At 36.7% G+C, this 21,195-nt stretch overlaps 1 protein-coding gene across 9 annotated transcripts; it reads right to left on the bottom strand.

Annotated features, from left to right (window-relative positions):
- Window positions 1–3,155: 3,155 nt before the first annotated feature.
- On the bottom strand, window positions 3,156–19,178 carry LOC110911926 (protein FRIGIDA-ESSENTIAL 1). 9 transcript variants are annotated; one of them, XM_035983882.1, is made up of 9 exons: window positions 18,929–19,178; window positions 15,913–16,324; window positions 15,625–15,827; window positions 14,146–15,095; window positions 14,000–14,070; window positions 6,102–6,191; window positions 5,813–6,031; window positions 5,009–5,074; window positions 3,909–4,361 (listed from the first exon to the last, which is right to left on the bottom strand). In XM_035983882.1, the coding sequence occupies exons 1-5, from the start codon at window positions 19,083–19,085 to the stop codon at window positions 14,041–14,043; spliced, it is 1,752 nt and encodes a 583-aa protein (XP_035839775.1). In that variant the 5' UTR covers window positions 19,086–19,178; the 3' UTR covers window positions 3,909–4,361; window positions 5,009–5,074; window positions 5,813–6,031; window positions 6,102–6,191; window positions 14,000–14,040. The 9 variants fall into 9 exon arrangements, with proteins under 9 accessions (XP_035839773.1, XP_035839775.1, XP_035839774.1 ...); XM_035983880.1 differs by adding an exon at window positions 3,156–3,779 and having other exon boundaries at window positions 4,053–6,031; XM_035983881.1 differs by having other exon boundaries at window positions 3,909–5,074.
- Between the last annotated feature and the right edge of the window lie 2,017 nt (window positions 19,179–21,195).

The following is a 21,195-nucleotide window of genomic DNA, read 5'->3' as shown; positions in this document are numbered from 1 at the left end:
TTTTTTTTACTCTAAACTTTAGTCTCCTTATATATATACTTTTCATCTTTCATAAGTTCTCCGTTTAACGTGTCATTCTAAATTTCCGACTTAACACGCCGCAACGTGCGTGTGGGATTCAACGTTTTTTCATCTATTTTTTCCTGTTTGACATTTCCGTCGCAGCGCGTCTATTTTTCCCAATGTTTTAAAAACCGGTTTTTAGATCAAACCGGATTAGGCTAAAAAATGGTTCAACCGGTTGAAACAGGTTGTACCGAGCGGTTCAACCGGGTTGACTAGCTAACTCTATAATTTCATAAATTACAACATCAACTCAAAAGTTAATCCAAAAGATAATTGAAAATCATTCAATTTTCCAACAAACTCTTTCAAATGAAAGTGTACGATATGTTTAAGTCATTTGAGTGTTGAATACATCAACTATTTTCGTTTCATACAATATTAAATAAGAACTTTTACTTACGAATAATCATAATATATAAAAATCACATAAGATCAGTAACATATATATTGAAATAAGTATCAACTCAAACTAAAATAACCCTGTGTCGGTACCGGTATTACGTTTCAAACCGGTATACCGGATTTTACCGCCGGTACAAACCTTATGCCGTTTCACTTATTTACTGGGGTGTTTCGTACCGGATTTACATCTAGAAACGGTAATACCGGTATAACCGGCCGGTATTTACCGGTTTTAAAACATTGAATTTTTCCCTATTTGATAGGTCTGTCGCAACGTGCGAGTCAGAGATCGACTAAGTTATTTTTTTCTCGGTTTTACACATAGACTCGTGGTCATGTGAGAAACATTTGCCTTTAATCTAACATGATATATAACTATTGAATCCCCCGCCGCATTACGGCCGGTGGTAAATCTAGTATTATATAAACGAAAAGTCATCATTAAAACAAGGATTAATTTCATGTATTTATATGAAATGTCAGTCAAAACTTACCTGCAAATAAAAACGTGACGAGTTAAGACGCAAATTTACGTGTTGTATGCCATCTTTAGAATTTTTTCATATTTTTATAATGAATAGCGAATTCATGTGAGACTTAAACCCAAGATCTTACACTTTTAAATTGTTAGAATCTTCAAATTAACTAGAAAATATAAGCTCAAAAGTCAACAGCCGAGGTTTTGACTTTTGAATCAATCAAACAATCACTAGTAGTTTTGACTTTTGTCAAGGTTACAACTAGGAGCGTTCAAAGGGCCGATTGATCAGTCAAAATCAAAGACAAATCAGCGGTTTAATGTAAGGCTCCAAACTTGGAAGACCTGACAGTTAGGTTTAAGCATCAAATCATAGTTTTTAAACGGATAAATGTCCCCATACTTAGAGCTATGAGTGAGTTCTAATAAGTTAAAAACAATTAATTATCACTTTAAAACATTTTTTTTCATCAAAACACATTTTCACATCAATTTTGCACGTCGGCTTTAAAATCGTGAAGCGAATTTCACCATCAACCGTTGCCGGACACAAAGACAAGCAGGCTTATACCAGCATAAGACTCCATCAATCGTCCATAACTGTCGCGCTGTCACGTCCACACAAACCCGTCAATAATACTAGCAACAAATGCTAGCCATCAATCGTCTACCGTCAAATGTCAATCATTGAATACATGAATTGTACATCATCAATTAAATCACGTAACAGCATAACAATCGTCTTAAAGAGTATAAACGCTTAGGGCACCAATCACCATGCATATCAACCCAAAATGGTTTAAAAAAAGAGTAAATTACAAGTTTTGTCCTTTATGTTTGTCCCAAATTTCAGGCGATGTCCTTTACCTTTAAAATTGATTAGTTTTGTCCTTAATGTTTCCAAATCGTGCACGTTATGTCCTTTAAGGCAAACCCAGTTAATTTTTTTTTTTGTTAAATCTGATCATGTGCCTTGCACATGAGGGCATTGTTGTCATTTCATCTTATCAGGGACCATTGTGTAAAAGAACTTGTGTTCAGGGACCATTGTGTAAGTATTACTCTAAAAATATATATATAAAAACAAACATTACCTTCTCCCTCTAACCTACCGTCACTCTCTCTCTTCTCCCCCCCTCTCTCTCACTTGCCGCCACCTCCCACCATCACCACCATCCAGGCGATTAGCTCCTCCAGAGATTCCGGCGACATCACCGTCTCATCCGTCTTCTCCGGCTCATCACCGTCGCTGTGCTCATCCGTCTTCTCCGGCGATCTGCTCCTCCGAAAACAGTATGAAGATCGGTAACTGTGCTCATCACCGTCGCTGTGCTCATCACTGTCGTTGTGCTCATCACCGTTGCTGTGAATGGGGTGGTGAGTTTATGGTGGTGGTTGCTGATTTGGGTGGTTTGCAGGTTCTTGGGGTTAGGGTTCCAGTGGGGGTGGTAGGTTTAATGGTGTTTGTTGCTGGTTTGGGTTGTTGCAGGTTGGGGATAGGGTTCTAGTGGGGGTGGTGATGGTGGAGACGTTGGTGGGTGAAGGAGAGAGAGAGAGAATCGATGGTGGTGGGTGGGTTGTGTGGGTGGTTTTGGTGTAGGTACAGCTGTGGTAATGGTGGGGTTGCACTACTGAAGCGGTGGAGGTGGGTTATGCGGGATGGTGGTGGTGGTGGTGGTGGTGGCAGGTGGCGGCAGGTGAGAGAGAAGGCAAAGGATTGGAGGGGTTTTGACAAGGGTGTTTGGTGGAGGGTGGTGATGATGTCGGTGGAGGGTGGTGGTGACGGTGGCCGTAGTGCCGGTGGCGATGGAGGGTGGTGGTGGATATGGCGGTGAAGGGTGGTGGAGATGGCGGTGAAGGGTTCTGTTCTTCATCAGTCTGCTGAGGAAGTTCATGATCATGTTCTTCATCAGTCTGTTGATTTTTTCCACTTATAATAATAATAATAATAATAATAATAATAATAATAATAATAATAATAATAATAATAAAATTATTTTGTTTTATTTTTTAATAATACCAAGTAAACAGGGTAAAAGACTAAAATACCCCTGGGTGACCAGATTTAACAAAAAAAATTAACTGGGTTTGCCTTAAAGGACATAACGTGCACGATTTGGAAACATTAAGGACAAAACTCATCAATTTTAAAGGTAAAAGACATCGCCTGAAATTTGGGACAAACATAAAGAACAAAACTTGTAATTTAATCTTAAAAAAAAGAGGGCATCTAGAACTCAACCGAGAGTTGGCTCCTTTACAGATCAACACGTACTATCCGACCCGTGAACACTTGGTTAGCTAAGAAAACCCTAAGTCTCGTTAGTGGCAGATATTCTTCAGACCCAAACTTGCTTAACCTCAAGATCCTAACTTTTTTTTTATTGGAGATGCGTTAGAATCATCCCATAAGTCGTTACAAGCTTCAAACATCAATAACATGCTACCTTTTACGTGTATCTTAATTTTTAACCCCTTTTAGCCAAAACCCGAAACCGAGCTTGAAAGCTTTAAAAACTCGTTCAAATCAGTCTCTTCACACTCTTGTATACTTGCCGGATGATACGAGATCAAAACCAGTTCCAATATTCACCTCTAGGTAATAGCAATTGACACAGGCCCGCACATTAGCGATTAAGGTAAGTGGCCCAAATAATGACCCTCTTTTCTTGACCTAAAACTAAGAAAAGACTCTTTGGAGATACTGGATCCTAAACAGTTCATATTGTAAAAGGGTAAAAGGCTCACTTAACATAAAATTTATTGAAGAACAGAGTAGATCCCTAGCGTTGCATCGCAGATAGTTGTGTATAGAAACCAGTTACCCGTCAACCTACAAGAAATCACCAATGGCTCACTGCTCAGGAACTACTTTTGATGAACATTTAATAATTGTTAACTACATCTAATAGTCTGTTTATTAATAAGGATGTTTATCAACAAGAATAATGAGAAATTTAAGTTTTTTTTTAACGGCAAAAATCAGATATATTATAAAATCAAGGCCGGCCTAGCAAGTCTAGAAACCGACCAAAACACAAGTATATTACACCTCATTACATAACATTACACCCCTGAACAAGAAATAACTAGACTTTAAACTTACACCAGTTCTCCCACTCACGCTCAATGGCGGAGCTTCTCATGGGCCAGGGGGTACTCATTTTGAATGGAATAACACTCGTGTAGGGGGTACTCATTTTGAATGGAATAACACTCGTGCATGACACGATCTTTGACAGCTTCCGATTTAAACAGTGAAGGAAACATGTCTTTTAGTGGAAAACTTGCAGCCCATGTATCAATCCAAAACCAGATTGACTTGCCATCGCCAACCACACGTCTAATCCAATGGGACAGCCGGACATTAGAGGCTTCTAAATCTGATCCAAAGTGACCCATGTACCTGGAGCAGCTGTTTTCATAGGATGTCATGAAAGAGACACCATACCGACACTAACACCAGACAGCTTACAATTCAGCCCAGGTGTCACTCATGTCGGGTTGGTGGGTTGTAATACTGAACCCCAACACGACCCATATATTTATTCGCTTTAAAGTTTAAAGACATCAACCCTATAAGTTGGGACACACTTAAAATCGTGTAACCTGAATTCCCAAACATGACCGAGTCAAATGGGTTAGGAGTGTTGTGTAATAATGTGCCAAAAGGGATAGCGGGTCAACCTGTTTAGCCAAACGGGTGAAACCGCCCAACCCAAACATGACCCTTTTATTTAACGGGTTAGTAATGACATTCCAAAATTTATTATTTTCTAGCCGTGTTTGATTCTCAGTACTATCAAGTAAAGATATATGCCACCGCAACAATACACCTGCCATATTTTTTTTATCACCGGGATTTCAGTCAGCTTTTACTCGCTGGTCATACTTATCCAAAAAATAGTGATTTTTCTGGACAGTCTGTCCTTCATGAGCATTTACATAATCACACATCATTACAGTAAAGAGTATTCATTTTCGTCATTTGGCCAAAAGGCCCAGTTGGTAAAAGGTAACTGAAACACCAAACAAATCATTTGTATAGGATGATTGTCTGACCTTTTTAGAGCATTTGCACTCCAAGATAACCACAATGGTTTCTCTCTAGTTCACGCCACTTTGTACCTGCTTGGACCCGTTCAACATCCCCCCCCCCCCCCCCCCCCCCGTTATTTTGATTTTACCCATTTTACCCGCTAGAAATAAAAAATGAGTCAACCTATTCATAGGTAAATAGGGTCGAAATTAGGGGTGTTCATCGAATCGAATTATTTTTATTTTTCCTTGAATTCGAATTCGATTCGTATTCGATTAAAACCTACCCAATTCGATTCGAATAAAAAAACCCAATTCGTATTCGATTAAAAATTCAAATTCGAATCGAATTGATTCGTTTCTTTTAAAACATGTAAATAACTATTAAAATGAAACATAAGTTTTAAAGCAGCCATAAAACATTCCAAATAAAGTACCATAATAACATTCAAAACGAGAATTCGGGAATAACCACTACAAGTTAATTTTTTTAGGGTTAGAAATATACTAATAGATTTGCTACTTAGGTTTTAGTTATGGGCCATGTAGTGGGTTTGGTAATGGGTAATTTTAGTACTTGTAATAAATTTTGAAAATAATTTATAGTATAGCCCAATAAAAGTTATATATGTATTATAAATTCGTATTCGATTGACTTGACTCGAATTGAATCGAATTCGAATTCTTATAATCGAAATGAATTCCTGATAATCGAATCGAATTTAATCGAAGTTCAAATTTTTCGAATTCGAAACGAATGCTGAACACCCCTAGTCAAAATTGCTATCAGTGACATAATCTTAAATTGATTGTAGGTTACTCACATACCTTAATGATGATAAACAGCAGCACATACAAACTCATCTGATTCTCTCCTCTTTGTTGGCCTTGTATGCATTCAGGAACAGTAACCCAAGCCCAGGGCCCCTCCCAGGCCCGGCCTGGTCTACTTCTGCCACCATATCATCAAAACTATGCCAACTAAATTCCAGCATCTCCATCATCTATGAGTTTCATTATTGCAAATAATCCCCAATTTTTGCTAACCTGTGCAATGATTTCCAATTAGAAGGAACACAAAATTAAGGGTTCAGTAGCAGTCATAAGCTTTAAGCACCATAAAGAAAGCAGAAGGTAAAACTACTCAATGCAGCATGGAAGATAATGCAACATATGTCGTTTGTGGCTTGTGCTATGACTTGCTAATCTGCCATAATTTAACAATAGAACCATATTAGAATATTTATACAAGGTAAAAACAAAAAAGTATTGAACCAAATTAGAATAATTAATTAAAGTCATAAAGACAGATTATTTATGAATATTTAGATCTTTCCTAACATTTAAGGTTTTACTAAATTTGTTTCAAAACTTAAAGCCTGCCAAAATAGCAAAAAAAAAAAAAAATCAAATTTATTGCTACATGCATTAAATAAAAAAGAGCCAATACTTAAAAAAACACTCAGAATTTATGGATTAATTTTTTTTTTTTTAAGTAAACTTCATTAAAACACGCCTCCGGCCCAAAAGGGCAAAAGACATTTATGGATTAAATGGCCTTATTCTGCAAGCTAGTTCTCGGTGAAGAAAAGATGTTAATTTTATATCATAGGGCCTTACAAGAAAAACTGCAAAAGGTAATATCATTATTAATATAAGATATAAACAGAAGATAATCACATGGTTTGCAAAACTAATATCATTAATATCACGAACGCAAGGCGTTGCTGTATGTACAACAAAATAAGCTTTTATTTACAACCATAAGTTGCATCTCTCTCATCTGTTCTACATATCAACCTTTTTTATCAACCAAACCTTTTCAAAATTTCTTAAACTCTTCGGTGTTTTGTACATATCGGACCCCTACAAACCCTAACTTTGACCCAGAAGTAGCGCCTCAAGACCCTTAGGCGCTTTCCTTATGGCCTCATGCGCCTCACATGAAAGGTGCCTATGCGCACCTTTTTAAACCAAGAATACAAAAGATCATATCCCAAAACCTCCTCGAACTAGACAAGTTTCTAAGCAAAGGAAAACTAAGTTGTTCCAATGATTATTCTATATAAATATAATAAATTGGATTAATGACAGACGATTCACATAAAGTTAGTCCTACTATAGTTCAAGTCTCCTTTACTAAGTTTAGACAGGGTTCAAATTAGCATCAGTAGACAACCATTTATTGTGGCGGCATTAATTGGAAGGTAATCAAACTAATTAGTGTATCAACAAAATCAGAAGAAATTATGTTGTTTGGCTCTCCTATTTTCTATGACACCAGTATTGTAATGAGATAATATTTGATTGTGTGTTAATAAATATGGGAGCATAATAGTGTGTAACATACTAGATTTTCCTTTATTGTTTATTTTTTGGGATGTAAAACAACAGATTGAATGTTTACTTTTTATAGAACTTTTTCATTATTTTCATATTTCAAATTTTACTCTTTTTTATATTTTAGAAAAACAAAACAAAATGACAAAATATAAAATATAGAACACACTTATCACAATTTGATTTTTATTAGTAAAATAGGAAATGACTTGATTTGATTTTAGATAATAGCGTTAGTTTAAGAAGGAAATGCAATTAGGATCATAGTTGTCGATAGCGAATAGCGACAAATAGCAACAAGGCACCTATAGGCTACGTAGCGAATAGAGACAAATAGCGGCGGCTATTTTATAAATAGCGATTACACTAGAAAAAGAATTTTGAAAATTTTTATATGCATATTACATCAAAATACCCTTGTATGCCATTTTACATGTATATTTAACAAAAACCTATAAATCCAGCTATTTTATAGCTATATCTAATTGCTATTTACATCCAAAAAAAAAATACCTAATTGTCGCTAAATACGCTATTGGTCGCTATGACCCATATAGCGACACTTGGTCGCATGGCTACATAGCGCGCTATAGCGGTCGCTATAGCCGCTATTGACAACTATGATTAGGATGAACTTACGGATTACATAATAATTGTTTTTTATTTATTATATTAACTAGCAATAAGACCCGTGCGCGTTGCGGCGCGGGTACATCGCAAACATCAAATGAATTAGTCCAAACGTTATGTGATGCGATAACCATATAAAAACACGCGTTTAGAAGTAATCGATTGAACTCAATGTAACTTATATAAACAACGTGATTGGATCAAAAATTCAACACATAAAGTAAATCAAATTTATACCGTACAATCATAACGTATTACATGTGACCCTAGTCATACATAGAAAATGTAACATGTATAATGGAAAAGTTGACACGTATACTCAAAAGAGATTAATTAGAGCTTTTAAAAAAGGGAAAAAAGAAACCACAATTTGACTCCACTCCGAGCGAAACAAAATTTACAGAACATTCATAAAATAATCACGAAAACATATTATATTTGACCTGACTCGTTCCCCAAAAAAGCTTATGTCGAAACATATACCAACTCGAATTTATACCGAAACGTACATAAAAATGTGCACGAAAAAAATGGTTTTTTGTTAAATGAAAACATATTATATTTAACCTAAATTGTTTCCAAGAAAAGTTTACGTCGAAATATAAAGCAAATCGAATTTATACTGACATGTACACAAAAATATGCACGTAAAAAAATTAGTTTTTCTTAAGTAAAGGGGTATAGTGGTAAACTTGAAACAAATTATTAGTAATAACTTAATAGGTTAAATACGTTCTTAAAATCGTGACAAGTAGCACTAATGCCACACCACTGACAACGACCACCAACATTAGAAGAGTTCGTAAAAATAAAATAAAAAAGTAAAAAAAAAAATAACATCGAACGAAAAACAGACGTAAAATCGTTGAACCACGCACGTCCGTTGCGACGTGTTAATGCGAAGAAATTAGCCATAAACGTTAAACATTGAAAATAATAACTAAGTCGATCTAGGACCCGCGCGTTGCAACGAATTTGTTAAACGAAGAAAAATAGAAGCGTTGTGACTGGTCTGTCAAACGGGAACAAACAGACGAAAAACGGTTGAATCTCACACGCACGTTGCGGCGTGTTGACTCGCAAAATTTAGAACGAAACGTAAAACGAAAAACTTGCGAAATGAAAAGTATGGGGGGGCGAAAGTTAAAAATAAAAAGTGTTGGGGTTAAATTGTAAAAGATGAAAAGCTTTGGGTTAAAAATAAAAAAAAATTCAAAGGGGGTTAAATGCAAAAGATAAAAACCTTTGTGTTAAAAATGAAAAATACAAAAACTTTTTTGAAAAACTCCCAATGCATAGGTTACAACAATGTAGAGCAACAAAATGTTGCTAATTTATATTTTGTAAATTTGTAAATATCCTAAACTCATTTAATCATTTTTGTATGAGCTCAACTCTACATCCTTATCCGGCTCACTTTGGATCAACGCCTTTTCTTTCTTCTAAGCTCAATCTAACCGGCCAGCTTCTTTTTTAAAATTAAGCCGCTCGGTTAGAAGCCTAGTCGAGCTTAAAATGATTTCGTTTTCATTATTTACAAGTCATGCAGTTTTAGTACTTTTTTAGTTTACTTTTTCAATTTATAATGATTTTTTCTTAGCAGTTGTTTTTTTTTTCTTTTAAGTTGTGCCTGGTATTATTCTTATTTGTTCACATTCTTTATTTTTTTCTTTTTCTTGAGCTTCTCTAATTGTAAATAGAGTTTAACTGATTGTACATTAAGCTTGTTTGATGGTGCATAGAGTTAGTTTGATTGTACATGAAGATTAAAAGATCTTAAAATAGAGGAATTTGTTAATATTTCAAGTCTCGCGGAACAAGCAGAAAATAAAAGCAAATAGGAACACAACAATTTTACGTGGTTCGGATTCGATGTGGATCATATGTCCACAGGCTACAACTAGATATTCTATTATGCTCGGCATAAGATTACAATTACATCATGGGGTATAAATAGAACAAGATCAGGGTTAATAAACTTGGGGAACAAGAAATAACTAAATGGGCCTTCCACCTTTTAATAAAAAATATCATCCCAGAGCCTTCTAATCGACCCATATTGGCCCAAAGACCTTCATAACCCAACAATCTCCTACTTGAAGGCCTTGTGATAAACTCGAGCCCACCATCCAAGCACAAAGCAACCCAGTCATCCAGTAACTCCAATAATCTTCAAATTCCCTAATTGCAGTCGCCTTTCCATTAACCCGGAAAGATCCATTGAAGCTCTCGAGAGCTCCAACACAGTCGTCACCAGCCCTACCATGGAATAACCAGTCATAGACACATCCTCAATCTCAACCGACTAACATAGACTCGCATTGTTGGCTCCAAAGACTTCTAGAGAATAAACACTCTCTAAAATCAGCAGACTATTCCCAAAAGAGATTTTCACATTCGGGTTCTCGGTCTTCTGAACACAACGGCTTTTTGAAACCACACCGCACGCACGAACCTAGTTCAGACCCCCTAATACGCTCAGCTCACATCCCGATGGCTCCGGGCTTCAATGTCTCCAAACTGAACCCTCTTAGATCTACCCGGATTCAGCGAGCCAGACTTTGTCAGTCGCTTTTACTAGGGTAGTCACTCCCTTAAACGGAACTGGAGACTTGGAAGACTTGTTTTGAAGATTACTAAAGTCACTAAATGCGGGATTAGCTTAGATTGTCGTTTGTGGATTGCAAAGCCTTCAAGTCGGAGATTGTTAGACGTGAAGTCTTTGGGCCCGATCTTGGGCTCATGTGGTCGATGGGTTCTAAGAGCATCCCCAACGGGAAGTCCTTTGGGGTGGTCCGCTCCTCAAACCCCATCCAAACAAACTTGCACCGTTGGAGATGGTGAGGTGGAGTGGTCCGGAGGTGGGGCGGTACGCTCAAGCGGACCCATCCGATTGTGTTTGGGTGGGCCGCCAAGTGGGGTATTTGATTAAATTAAAAAACCTATTTCCTAATGTTTTTTTCAAACAAACTCTTATGTTTTTTTTAAATTAAAAACTAAACCTAATTAAATTATATAAAACAAATAAAAAAATTTACATAAACCAAATTAAAAAATTACACAAACCTAACTTTAGTATTATGCACACCTAGTTTTAATATTACACAAACCTAATTAAACATACAATATTAATTCCTAATTAAACACTTGAAAGCCCTAATAGTACCCATCCCAACCAAAATGTTACCCGGTGGAGGTGACACACTACGATCGTTATCACGACCGTCCGACCTATAATCTTGAGGTAAGCGTCCCCAGTCAGGAGTTGGAGGGGATGGGTTATCGTGCACCGGTGATAGGTATTCCTCACCAAGGTCGGTCGGGTACGACTTGTGTTGGACAACGGTTTGTGGGTGGAGGGTTTGCGTTGAAGTTTGTTTGACTCCCCCAAGTCGCAAACGATCAAATTGGAGTTGTGCCATGATGTAGCCGTACATCAAGTCCGCTTCATCATCTGTGATACCATCCCAAACATACTCCTATGGAGGTGGAGGGTTAAAAAGATGAGGATTTAGATTGGGTGATCGTCGTGGTCTTGTTGTCGGTGGTTGGTAGACTACTGCCGGTTGTTGGTACACTGCTGTAGGTGGAGCATGTTAAGGGTTAGAACATCGACAAGAAGATCGCTTGAGGTTTGACGGTTCGGCTCCATCACCACCCATATCTTCGAATTAGTTTGGTAGTTGCAGTGATCTGTGAATTGAGAGGTGCAAATGTGGGATGTAAAACGAAATGTTGTATTTATAGGGACTAGGAAAATAGTCGTTGGAACAGTAACCGTTTGAAAAAGTAGTCGTTGGAACAGTAACCATTTGAAAAAATAGTCGTTGGAACAGTAATCGTTTGAAAAAATAGCCGTTGTAACCATTTGAGAATTAAAAAATAATAATAATATAAAAAATTATATTATCAAATATTTAAAATTTTAAAAAGAATAGGTATATAATTTATAAATGAAAAAATTAACATTATTAATACAAAAGAAATACAATTATTTATTTATACAATTTATAAACTGAACATATAAATTATAAATAGATAAATAAAAGAAAAGTAGGTGATGAGGTGGATAATGAGGTGGTGGTTTGGAATGGTTTATTGTTGTAGGAAAAAATGGGGTTTGGAATGATGTGGCATGCTTACTAGGCAGGAGTTTGGACCACCTAAACCATTGGAGACTACGAAGGCCAATTTTATTAACTTTAGTTAAGATCCTAAACAGTTTTTCTTGTAACTCAAGTTACTAACCCTACTTCTCATATTGTAATTTGTAAATACCCCACGATGTAATTGTAATCTTCGTACTAAGCATAATAAAGAAAGGACCTAGTTGCATACTTGCAGTCGTGAACGTTTCACACCGAAACTGAATAGCATTAAAATTGTCGTGCTCGTTATTTTCTCTTCTACGTGATATTCGTTTGTGTTTGTGTTGGTTTCGTTGCACCACTTTGAACCTAACAAACCATGATGCAAGCACACATCTACTCCGTTCAAGTTCGTTTGTGTGTAAGTCTCTATATCACTTTCAATTTTTATGTAAGATGAAATACGCTACCTACTCCAATGTGAGATTCGAAACCTTCATTGATCTATGTGTGATTAGAGGTAACCCTCTTTCTTATCTATTCGGCTTGAATGAATAACGGAAAATCCATGCACTATTTTGAAGGGAACCTTTTTGTTGTAATTATTTAAATGTTTGTTCGCTCCAAACTAGAGATCATTCCACCCGAGCGACTATGAGGAGGTTTAGACAAATTTGTACACTACCTATTTGACCTTATGTCGCTCTTGGCCTATATCGCTGTTTGAATAGGAGATGATCATAAAGACTTGACATTGTGTTGTATGAGCTAGCTCTATGATCTTTTTTTATGAAATGAAGAAGTTTCAATGTTGATTCAATTGATAGCTTGCTTCGTTAGTTGAGATAGGGTATTTGAGAGTTTGAAACCTTTCACAATTGCTCAACAAGAAAGCCTAACCAAATTAGTAAGGAGCTCTACAAGGATTGAATAAAGTGTGAAGAAGGCAAAAAAGTATTAGAGCTCATTTCATCCCATAATATGCACCCTTACTTAATTATCATATACTAGCTTGTGAGATATGAAAGTAATTTCATTGTAGAATTAGCATATGATAATGATCGACTTGAAGTTCATCCTAAAGCAAACTCTTGATCATGATTGAGTGCAAAAACTCAAAAACACTTACTTGAAGATGAACCCATGACCTATGGTCTAGTGGTATGGTGCCTCCCTTCTATCCATCTATCCAAGAGGTAGGGGGTTTAAATCCTAGAAGGTGCAGGTATAGGTAGATGATAGGAGTAAGGTAGTTTGTCATTAAGAAAACCTACTTGAAGATGGATATATATTATTAAAGAAGCTCGATGTCGAAAGTGATGTTTTATTAACTTCAATTGTTTTCACTTTGTTATGGAAGAGATGAGCAATGTGGTCTCAAAACTTCACCCAGACTTTAAAAGGAAACTCTCAAAATTCACATAAGTTCATGAAAGTAAGGATGACTTCATGTAAACAAAAATTAAGTCCAAGTGATACCACTAAACCATCACTCTATGTAAGGATGACTTCATAAGAACAAGAATGAAGTCTTTAAGTGATAACAACTTAAACCGTCCCTTTAGTAATCAATAGAAACAAGTCATCACGCCAACACAACTAACTATTCGTAAGAATCTATTCTACATACTTAATCTCTCTGTCATTATTCATGCAAACTAACACCCTTATTTCTATTAGTTCTAACCAACTTTTGTACTTGTGTTAGTGATCCACCTTACAAATCTATTTAAAGGAAACCACCAAAGAAACCAACATACATTGGTTTTAATTAGCAAAACAACATCAGATAAAACACCTAAACATGGCCAAGTAGATGATAAAAGGAGCAAAAAAAAAAAAAAAAAAAAAAAAAAAACCCTTAACATTCCATCACACATACGGTTTAAGCCACATTCATAAACTAGAAACAAACATTTTCTACAAAGATCCAAAAGGAGAAGATGTCGAAACTCACATCATTTAACGAGGAGTGCTCTCCACTTACAAGAAAAGATGTCATATTTTTCCATACTTCGCAATATATGCCTGCAAACAAAAGTACCTAACTGTCAATATCATCTAATAGTTATATACGCATAGTGAATTAGTGAGAAAACACACCTCTACAAGGTTCATCAGTTTTGTCTGGGATGAGGTAAGATACATGTCAATAGATTCTTTGACACTCGGAATATGCTCCGGTGGTAAGGTGGTAAGGACCTTATCAACAGCCTTTTTAACAATCAGTTTGTGGGCGTCTTTGCTCAATTTACCATCACGCCATGTTGGCTTCACTAACTCTTTCACAAACTCAACCAAAGCAGCACGGAAATGTCTCACAGGTTTAGATTCTCTATGCATGTCCCCTCCCACATCAAATACTAGTTTATGATTATTAACTTCTTTTGTAGGCCCGCCAAGAGAATCGTGACTACTAAAATGTACTTTACTTGCTTGTACTACATCCCCGGGGTGGTCTTTTCCCTTACTTTCACTGTTTTTAGTTTCCTGTTTAGTTTTAGCACCAGCAGCTTCATTACTGTCCACATTAATACCATTATTGCCATTTACATGACTGCCAATAGAACCATTTTCTGTTTTTAATTTCTCTTTAACAGAAGGTGATAATTTGGATAACTTATCACCATTTTTTGGCGGTGGGTCGGTACTAGTAACAATTGGATCAAACTGGATATCTGGAGAAGATATTCCTTTAGAAATAAGAAATGCTGACCTAAAAGGCTTTGATGCCTCCCAATCGTAACTGGAAAATTTTGAATCGGACTTCCAAGGTGACGAACTTAACTTACTTGTAGTTCTGGGTAGAACCGAACTATTATAACTTGGGATGTAAACATGATTATTAAGCGCAAAACGGTATTCTTTACCACCAAATTCTTCTTTTTTTGGCAAATCCTTTGATGGATTACTTAAAGGTCCATGTTGAGAACTATCTGCTTTAGCAGGAGGATTAACTTTATCCACATCATTAGATGAACCAGTCATTTTAACAGGAGGATTAACTTTATCCACATCAATGGACATATAAGATTGTGTGCCATCGCTTACACCTGAAAAGGTAACAAGAACATGGAAAAAATAACAAGTTCAAACTGTCCTTTGTTGGACTTTTTCTGAAGAGTAAAATGCCATTTTCGTCCTTGAGGTTTGACCAGTTTTACAACTTTCGTACAAAGGTTTGTTTTTTCGCATCTGGAACCAAGAGTTTGAAATCTTGACATTTTCATTTGGCGCGTTAACTCCATCCATTTTTCTCGGTTAAGTCAGTCAGGGGTATTTCCGTCTTTTTTGCTACAATAAATGGCAATTCGGTCTTTTTCACTTTATGTAAAAAGACCGAATACCCCTGGAAAAGACCGAATTGCCCTTTAAGTTAACAAAAAAGACGGAAATACCCCTGCCTTAACAGAGAAAATGGATGGAGTTAACAAGCCAGACAAAAATGGCAAGATTTCAAACCTTTTGGATCCAGATGCGGAAAAACAAACCGTTGGACAAAATTTGCAAAACTGGTCAAACCTCAGGGACGAAAATGGCATTTTACTCTTTTCTGAATAAAATAAGAGTTACCTAACTTACCTTCAACACTTTTCTGAGTCTTGTTTTGTATGGCACCAGCATCTGTACCGTCTTTCACATGAAGAAACCTACAAGAAGATCCGTTAATGCACCAACCTAATGCAAAGAACTTACATCCAATAGCTAGCCGTTTGTTTCCTTTATTAATTTCCATTGCAGGTGACAAACTTCTAGGTCTTATCAGGGTGACATCAACATCCAATCTGGAAATCAAAAGGATATTACAAAAAGTCAACACATCCGTTGACTGATAATCAAATATATTCAAGTACAGAAACATGACTGCACCTGGATTCCGTTTGTTGTACATCCTCGAAATCCTCTGTCTTCACCTGTGTAGTGTGTTCCTCGGAAAGTGGAACTTTGTCCACTTTGTCAGATGCAGTCACTTGTTTACTGCATTCATTTATAGGATTTGCGGTCTCCGCAGTCACGATTCCACCATCATATTGAGAAGATTTCTCATCATTAGATATCAATGTAGGTTTCCCTGCAGGAACTACAGATTGATCGTGTCTGCAAGTTTTCATTGAAAAGTCGGTGCACTTGGATTCCTTTTGTTGTTGTGCAGTTTGTTCCTCGGAATGTAGAACTTTGTCAGTCGCAGGCACTTGTTTGCTGCATTCGTTTATAGGGTTTGCAGTCTCGACAGTCATGATCCCATCACCACATTGAGGAGATTTCTCATCCTTGGATGCTACTTTTATCAAGATGTTTCAGAGGCACAAATCACATGTGATAAATGATAATGATCAGTTGATAGTTAACAAAACATATGCGAAGTTTCCTCTCAAATCAGAAACAAGTAGCAAGAAAAAATAGATAATTGTGGGTTAGGAAGAAAACAAGAACTAAACAGAATGAAGAGACAAATTAGTTTCTAACTTAGATTTCAAATCGCGTATATAAGAATCAACAAGTATGTGCCAAGTTTCCTTATTTGCTAATCTTTGCAACCAAAGATCTTGGCAGGCCCATCTCTATCAGATTATATAAGATCTTGTAACTCCTCAAAGGTTTTGCAAATTCTGCTATTGGTGTAAACCATTAAAGCAAGAGTATGATGACTCGGCTTACGTGAGACAGGTTCTATATCTTTTGGCATATAATAGGCGTAAAATAAGAACTCCCATTTGTCTAATTTTCCGATCTAACTTCCTTACTCCGTCTATGTTTCTTTTGGGGGTCGTAAATTTTACAAGTCTCGATTGGTAATTTGACGCTATATACCACACTTCATAGTCTTAGTGTAATGTTCATGCAAAATTAGAAAGGTTGCAATAATTCCGACCGCTCACAACAAAGTAAACATGGTATATCTAATCTCCTCAATTGTAAACTTAGAGCCCTGCCACTATCCCACAAAAACAAATACGTTAAGAACAAACTGTTGTCCATTAGTCTCTTCATTTCATACTTCTTCACTCAGATTGTTCTCTACAATACATGCAAAAGATTATGGCCATTGACCAATAAAAATGATCCATGTGAAACCTACATGTTAGGTTAGGGCTACGTAGCGTCATTCCTTGTCATGTGTGTTCTCGAAAACCTCGCCACAAAAAACAATTTAAAAAAGTACTTTTCTTCGCGCTCTAGTGGGAATTCATTTATTAACATGTGGCTAATTTCAGTAGTCAGCCAAATTCCAACATTCAACTAGTCTATATACCCAACTTAAACAATTTAGACATAATAAAAGCTCAATTAAACATAAACATAACAGAAGTATCTTTAAAACGTAATATCACTGCAAATGTCCAAATAAGAAAGAGCTACACCTGATCTTCCTAACAACAAATCTAGTTCATTCAAAATATGATATGCGTTACATTACTAGATCAACAGAACTTTCTTTTTCGAGCGAACATTGACATCGTTTACACGTGTTAAATAACTGATATCATCATAAAAAACTTGTTCATAACTTTCACATTACAGCATTTTCAGATTTGACGGATAACCATCATGTTACTACATGGTTGTTTGTGAAACTTATAACCACACGTGTCATGCACTATTCCGTACACAAATGAGCATGCACACAGACTAAATGCCTAATTGAGCATTCAAGCATAATCAATTGACAAGTCACAAAACCCTAGAACACCATAATTGGGATAAAATAGATATAATTACACATCAAATGCACATAGATGACACACGCAATAACATACATTGTTCACAGACAACAATAGTATGCAATACCATAGCTCCGATCGATATTTTATTATACCCAACTTAAACATTTAGGGCATAATATAAGCTCAACTGAACCATCAGAAATATCTTTATAACATAAGATCACTGCAGACACCCAAAAAGGAAAGAGCTGTACCGGATTTTCTTAACATCAAATCTAGTTCGTCCAAAATATGATATGATATGCATTACATTACTAGATCAACAGAACTTTCTTTTTCGATACAACATTAATATCTTTTACACGTGTTAAATAACTGATATCAGATGTCATAAAAACTTCTTCATAACTTTCTAACTTGCAGCGTTTTCAGATTTGACAGGATAACCATTTGAGAAACTTATAACTACGCATGCACTATGTCATAAACAAACGAGCATACACACACACTATAGGACTCATTGAGCATTCATGCATAAATCACAATCATTAACAGTCCAAAAAACCCTAGAAGACCATAACTGGAATAAAATAGATATAATTACATAAAATAGCACACAGTAACATACATTGGTCACAGACATACGCGATACCATAGCTCAGATCCATAATGTATTATACCCAGCTTAAACAATTTAGGCATAACATAAGCTCAATTGAACATAAGCATAACAAAAGTATCGTTAAACGAAAGGTCACCGCAAATGTCCAAAAAGGAAAGAGCTACACTCGATTTTCTTAACATCAAATCTAGTTCATCCAAAATATGATATACATTACATTACCAGATCAACAAAACTTACTTTTTCAATAGAACATTAACATCACTTACACGTTTTTAATAACAGATATGATCATCATAATTTCTTCATAACTATCTAGTTTGCAGATAACTTATAACTACACATACACTATTTCATCAACAAATGAGCATACACTGAAGGCCTAATTAAGCATTCATGCATAAATTATATTCAACTAACAGTTAATAAAACCCTAGAACACTATAATTAACATAAAACATATACAATTACACAAATATTGCACACAGATTACACACACAGTAACATACATTGTTCACAGATTTAATTAATACACGATATCATAGCTCCGATCGATAAATTATTGTAAAAAAATAGCAGAAACAGAACAGATGCTCACGTTTGTCCTCGTTATCGTCGTCAGTGACGAATTCTTCAACTTCAACCTCCTCCTCTACTTCGATCTCCTCATACTCGTATTCCTCAGAGTCCGATGCGGTTGCAGGTTGATCTCCGGCCGCCGCGGCAATCGGAGGAACGGCGGAGGGTGACGTCATTCTCGAGGTTGAAAGGATGTGTGACTAAAGTGTGTGTAGTATCACCGTGCGGTGGGTGACGTTTGAGGGTTTGGTGGAAAGCTTACAAATTAAAAATTGGAGTAAACTGCCATTTTGTCATGTCCAAATTTGAAATTTTTTGTATCCGGGTTCATCTGGTTTCATTTTTTTTTTTCATTTTGATCTAAAAATAAAATTAGCCCAGATTTCTTAAATTAAATCCTAGTTTTTTGTCATTTTTCTCAGAGGCAAAATAGTCATTATTATTAATTAATAGTGGGTCTGTTTCACCCCTGCCACACCATTGCTGGGTACTACACCCACCACCACCACAAAGTCGTCGCCGCCGTTCTTTCAAATTTGTTCAACCACCGCCACCCCCGCCGCCACCTCCAATCTTCGGTCAATTTTTTAAATCTTTCCGATTTATTCAACCACCACCACCACAAACAACCGATCAACATACCTATTCGGAGTTGGAAAAAAAAAGGGAAAGATGGAGGTTTGAAGAAGGGGCATAGCTAATCTCGTCGGAGCTTCTGATCTTGCATTCCACCACCACTACAACACATTTTCACCACCGCCACCACTACCTCCTCACCACTTGCTCCGACGCTGCCGCCACCACCGTCGTCGTCCCTGCCATCACGACCAAACCACCGTCCCCTGTTCATCACCGGTAAAGAAAACAACCACCACAAACACCCAAAAACACACACTTCCACCATTGCTTGCTTGTTGCAGTTGCAGAGGTGAATTTAATGCAATGAATCACTTCTCTCCACACATACAACTTTATCTACAAGCTTAATTGCACTGTACCTACACTCTCTGATTGAGACGGATCAGACTGGTTCACTGGTGTCTGGAGTTGAGAAACGACAGTTGGAGAGTCAATTAGGGTTTGAGAGTTCGGTGAGGAGTGTGAAACCGGCGAGTTTCTTGGCACATGTGTCGTCTGTCGGTACTGAATCGGAGAATGTGATTCGTGAGGTGGAGGATTGTGAGGTTGAAGTGAGGGAGAAGGAATCTTCAGTTAAGAAACCGGTGGTTTTCGATGGAAATGGTGGTTGTGTTGTGGCTGGGATATTGTATAAATGGGTGAACTATGGTAAAGGATGGAGATCAGAAGGTGTGAAGGAGTTGATGGTGGTTTTGTCTGTAGATCTGGAGAGAAGAAAATGAGAGAAGGTTGGGGTGGGGGTGGGTAATGTGATAACTCGAAATTTAGAACCTTTCCTGTATCTCGATGTAACATGCTTGAACATTTTGTGACTAAGTTAACTTGTTGAAGTTACTAATAAATGTGAACCTTTTATGTGATATGTGTTTTGCTTGTGTGTATGTACATATATATATATATATATATATGCGTGTTCTATGCGAGCCGAGAACCCGACTCGAGACCATAAGGTCTCGAGTGAACAGTGACCCTTAGGCCGGTTTGGGCCTTTGGCCGGTTGGGCCACTTGGGCCGTAAACCCTCATCGGAAACCCTTAGGGTGCACCACTTGAACTAGCATATATATCACCCCTCTAGCCAACTTTGCCATTCTTTGGGCAACCATACACACTCACTCTCACACACTCTTCTACTTTCCCTCACAAACACTCCCTCATTCTCGGATTTGGACTCTTGGATCGGTTCACACACACAATCGGTTGGAAGCTCACACACATCCTCGAAACCCATCAACCGGTTAGTGTTTATGATGTTTATTGTCGATGCTAGTATGATAGAATGTTTATTGTGTTTGTGGTGTTAAATGATAGTATGAATGACATGATTTAACTAAGTATAGTTGTAAGTGTGTTGATGCTCTTGTGATTCGGATGTGTATGATGAAGTTTTGATTTGAGTTGTTTGTTACTATACTTGTCTAAGAAATGAAAACCAAGATTTATAAGTTATGTGTACACATGAATAATATTTCGGTTCAATGATGATATGTATGATGAAAGTATCGATTACATGCTTGTCTTAGGAATTGTTGCATATGTTGTTGCTTGGAAAATGGGTTTGATGTTAGCTTAGAAACTATAGTTTTGTCCGAATATGCATAAGGTTGAATGAAGGTTATTTATGCTTTGAATGTTTGAAGAACATGAA

The sequence above is a fragment of the Helianthus annuus genome, chromosome 15 (genome assembly GCF_002127325.2).
Source record: "Helianthus annuus cultivar XRQ/B chromosome 15, HanXRQr2.0-SUNRISE, whole genome shotgun sequence".
NCBI lineage: Eukaryota > Viridiplantae > Streptophyta > Magnoliopsida > Asterales > Asteraceae > Helianthus > Helianthus annuus.
The sequence above is the reverse complement of the archived record's forward strand: the minus strand, read 5'-3'. Positions and strand labels throughout refer to the sequence as shown.

Bases quoted from the DNA above. Each gene is read 5' to 3' on its own strand.
- LOC110911926 (XM_035983880.1), bottom strand. From the start codon at position 19,085: ATGACGTCACCCTCCGCCGTTCCTCCGATTGCCGCGGCGGCCGGAGAT. The intron at 15,828-15,912 runs GTGCAGTCATGT...TTTGATTTCCAG, and splicing joins GTACAACAAACGGAATCCAG to ATTGGATGTTGATGTCACCC. The intron at 14,071-14,145 runs GTGTGTTTTCTC...TTTTGTTTGCAG, and splicing joins AACTGATGAACCTTGTAGAG to GCATATATTGCGAAGTATGG.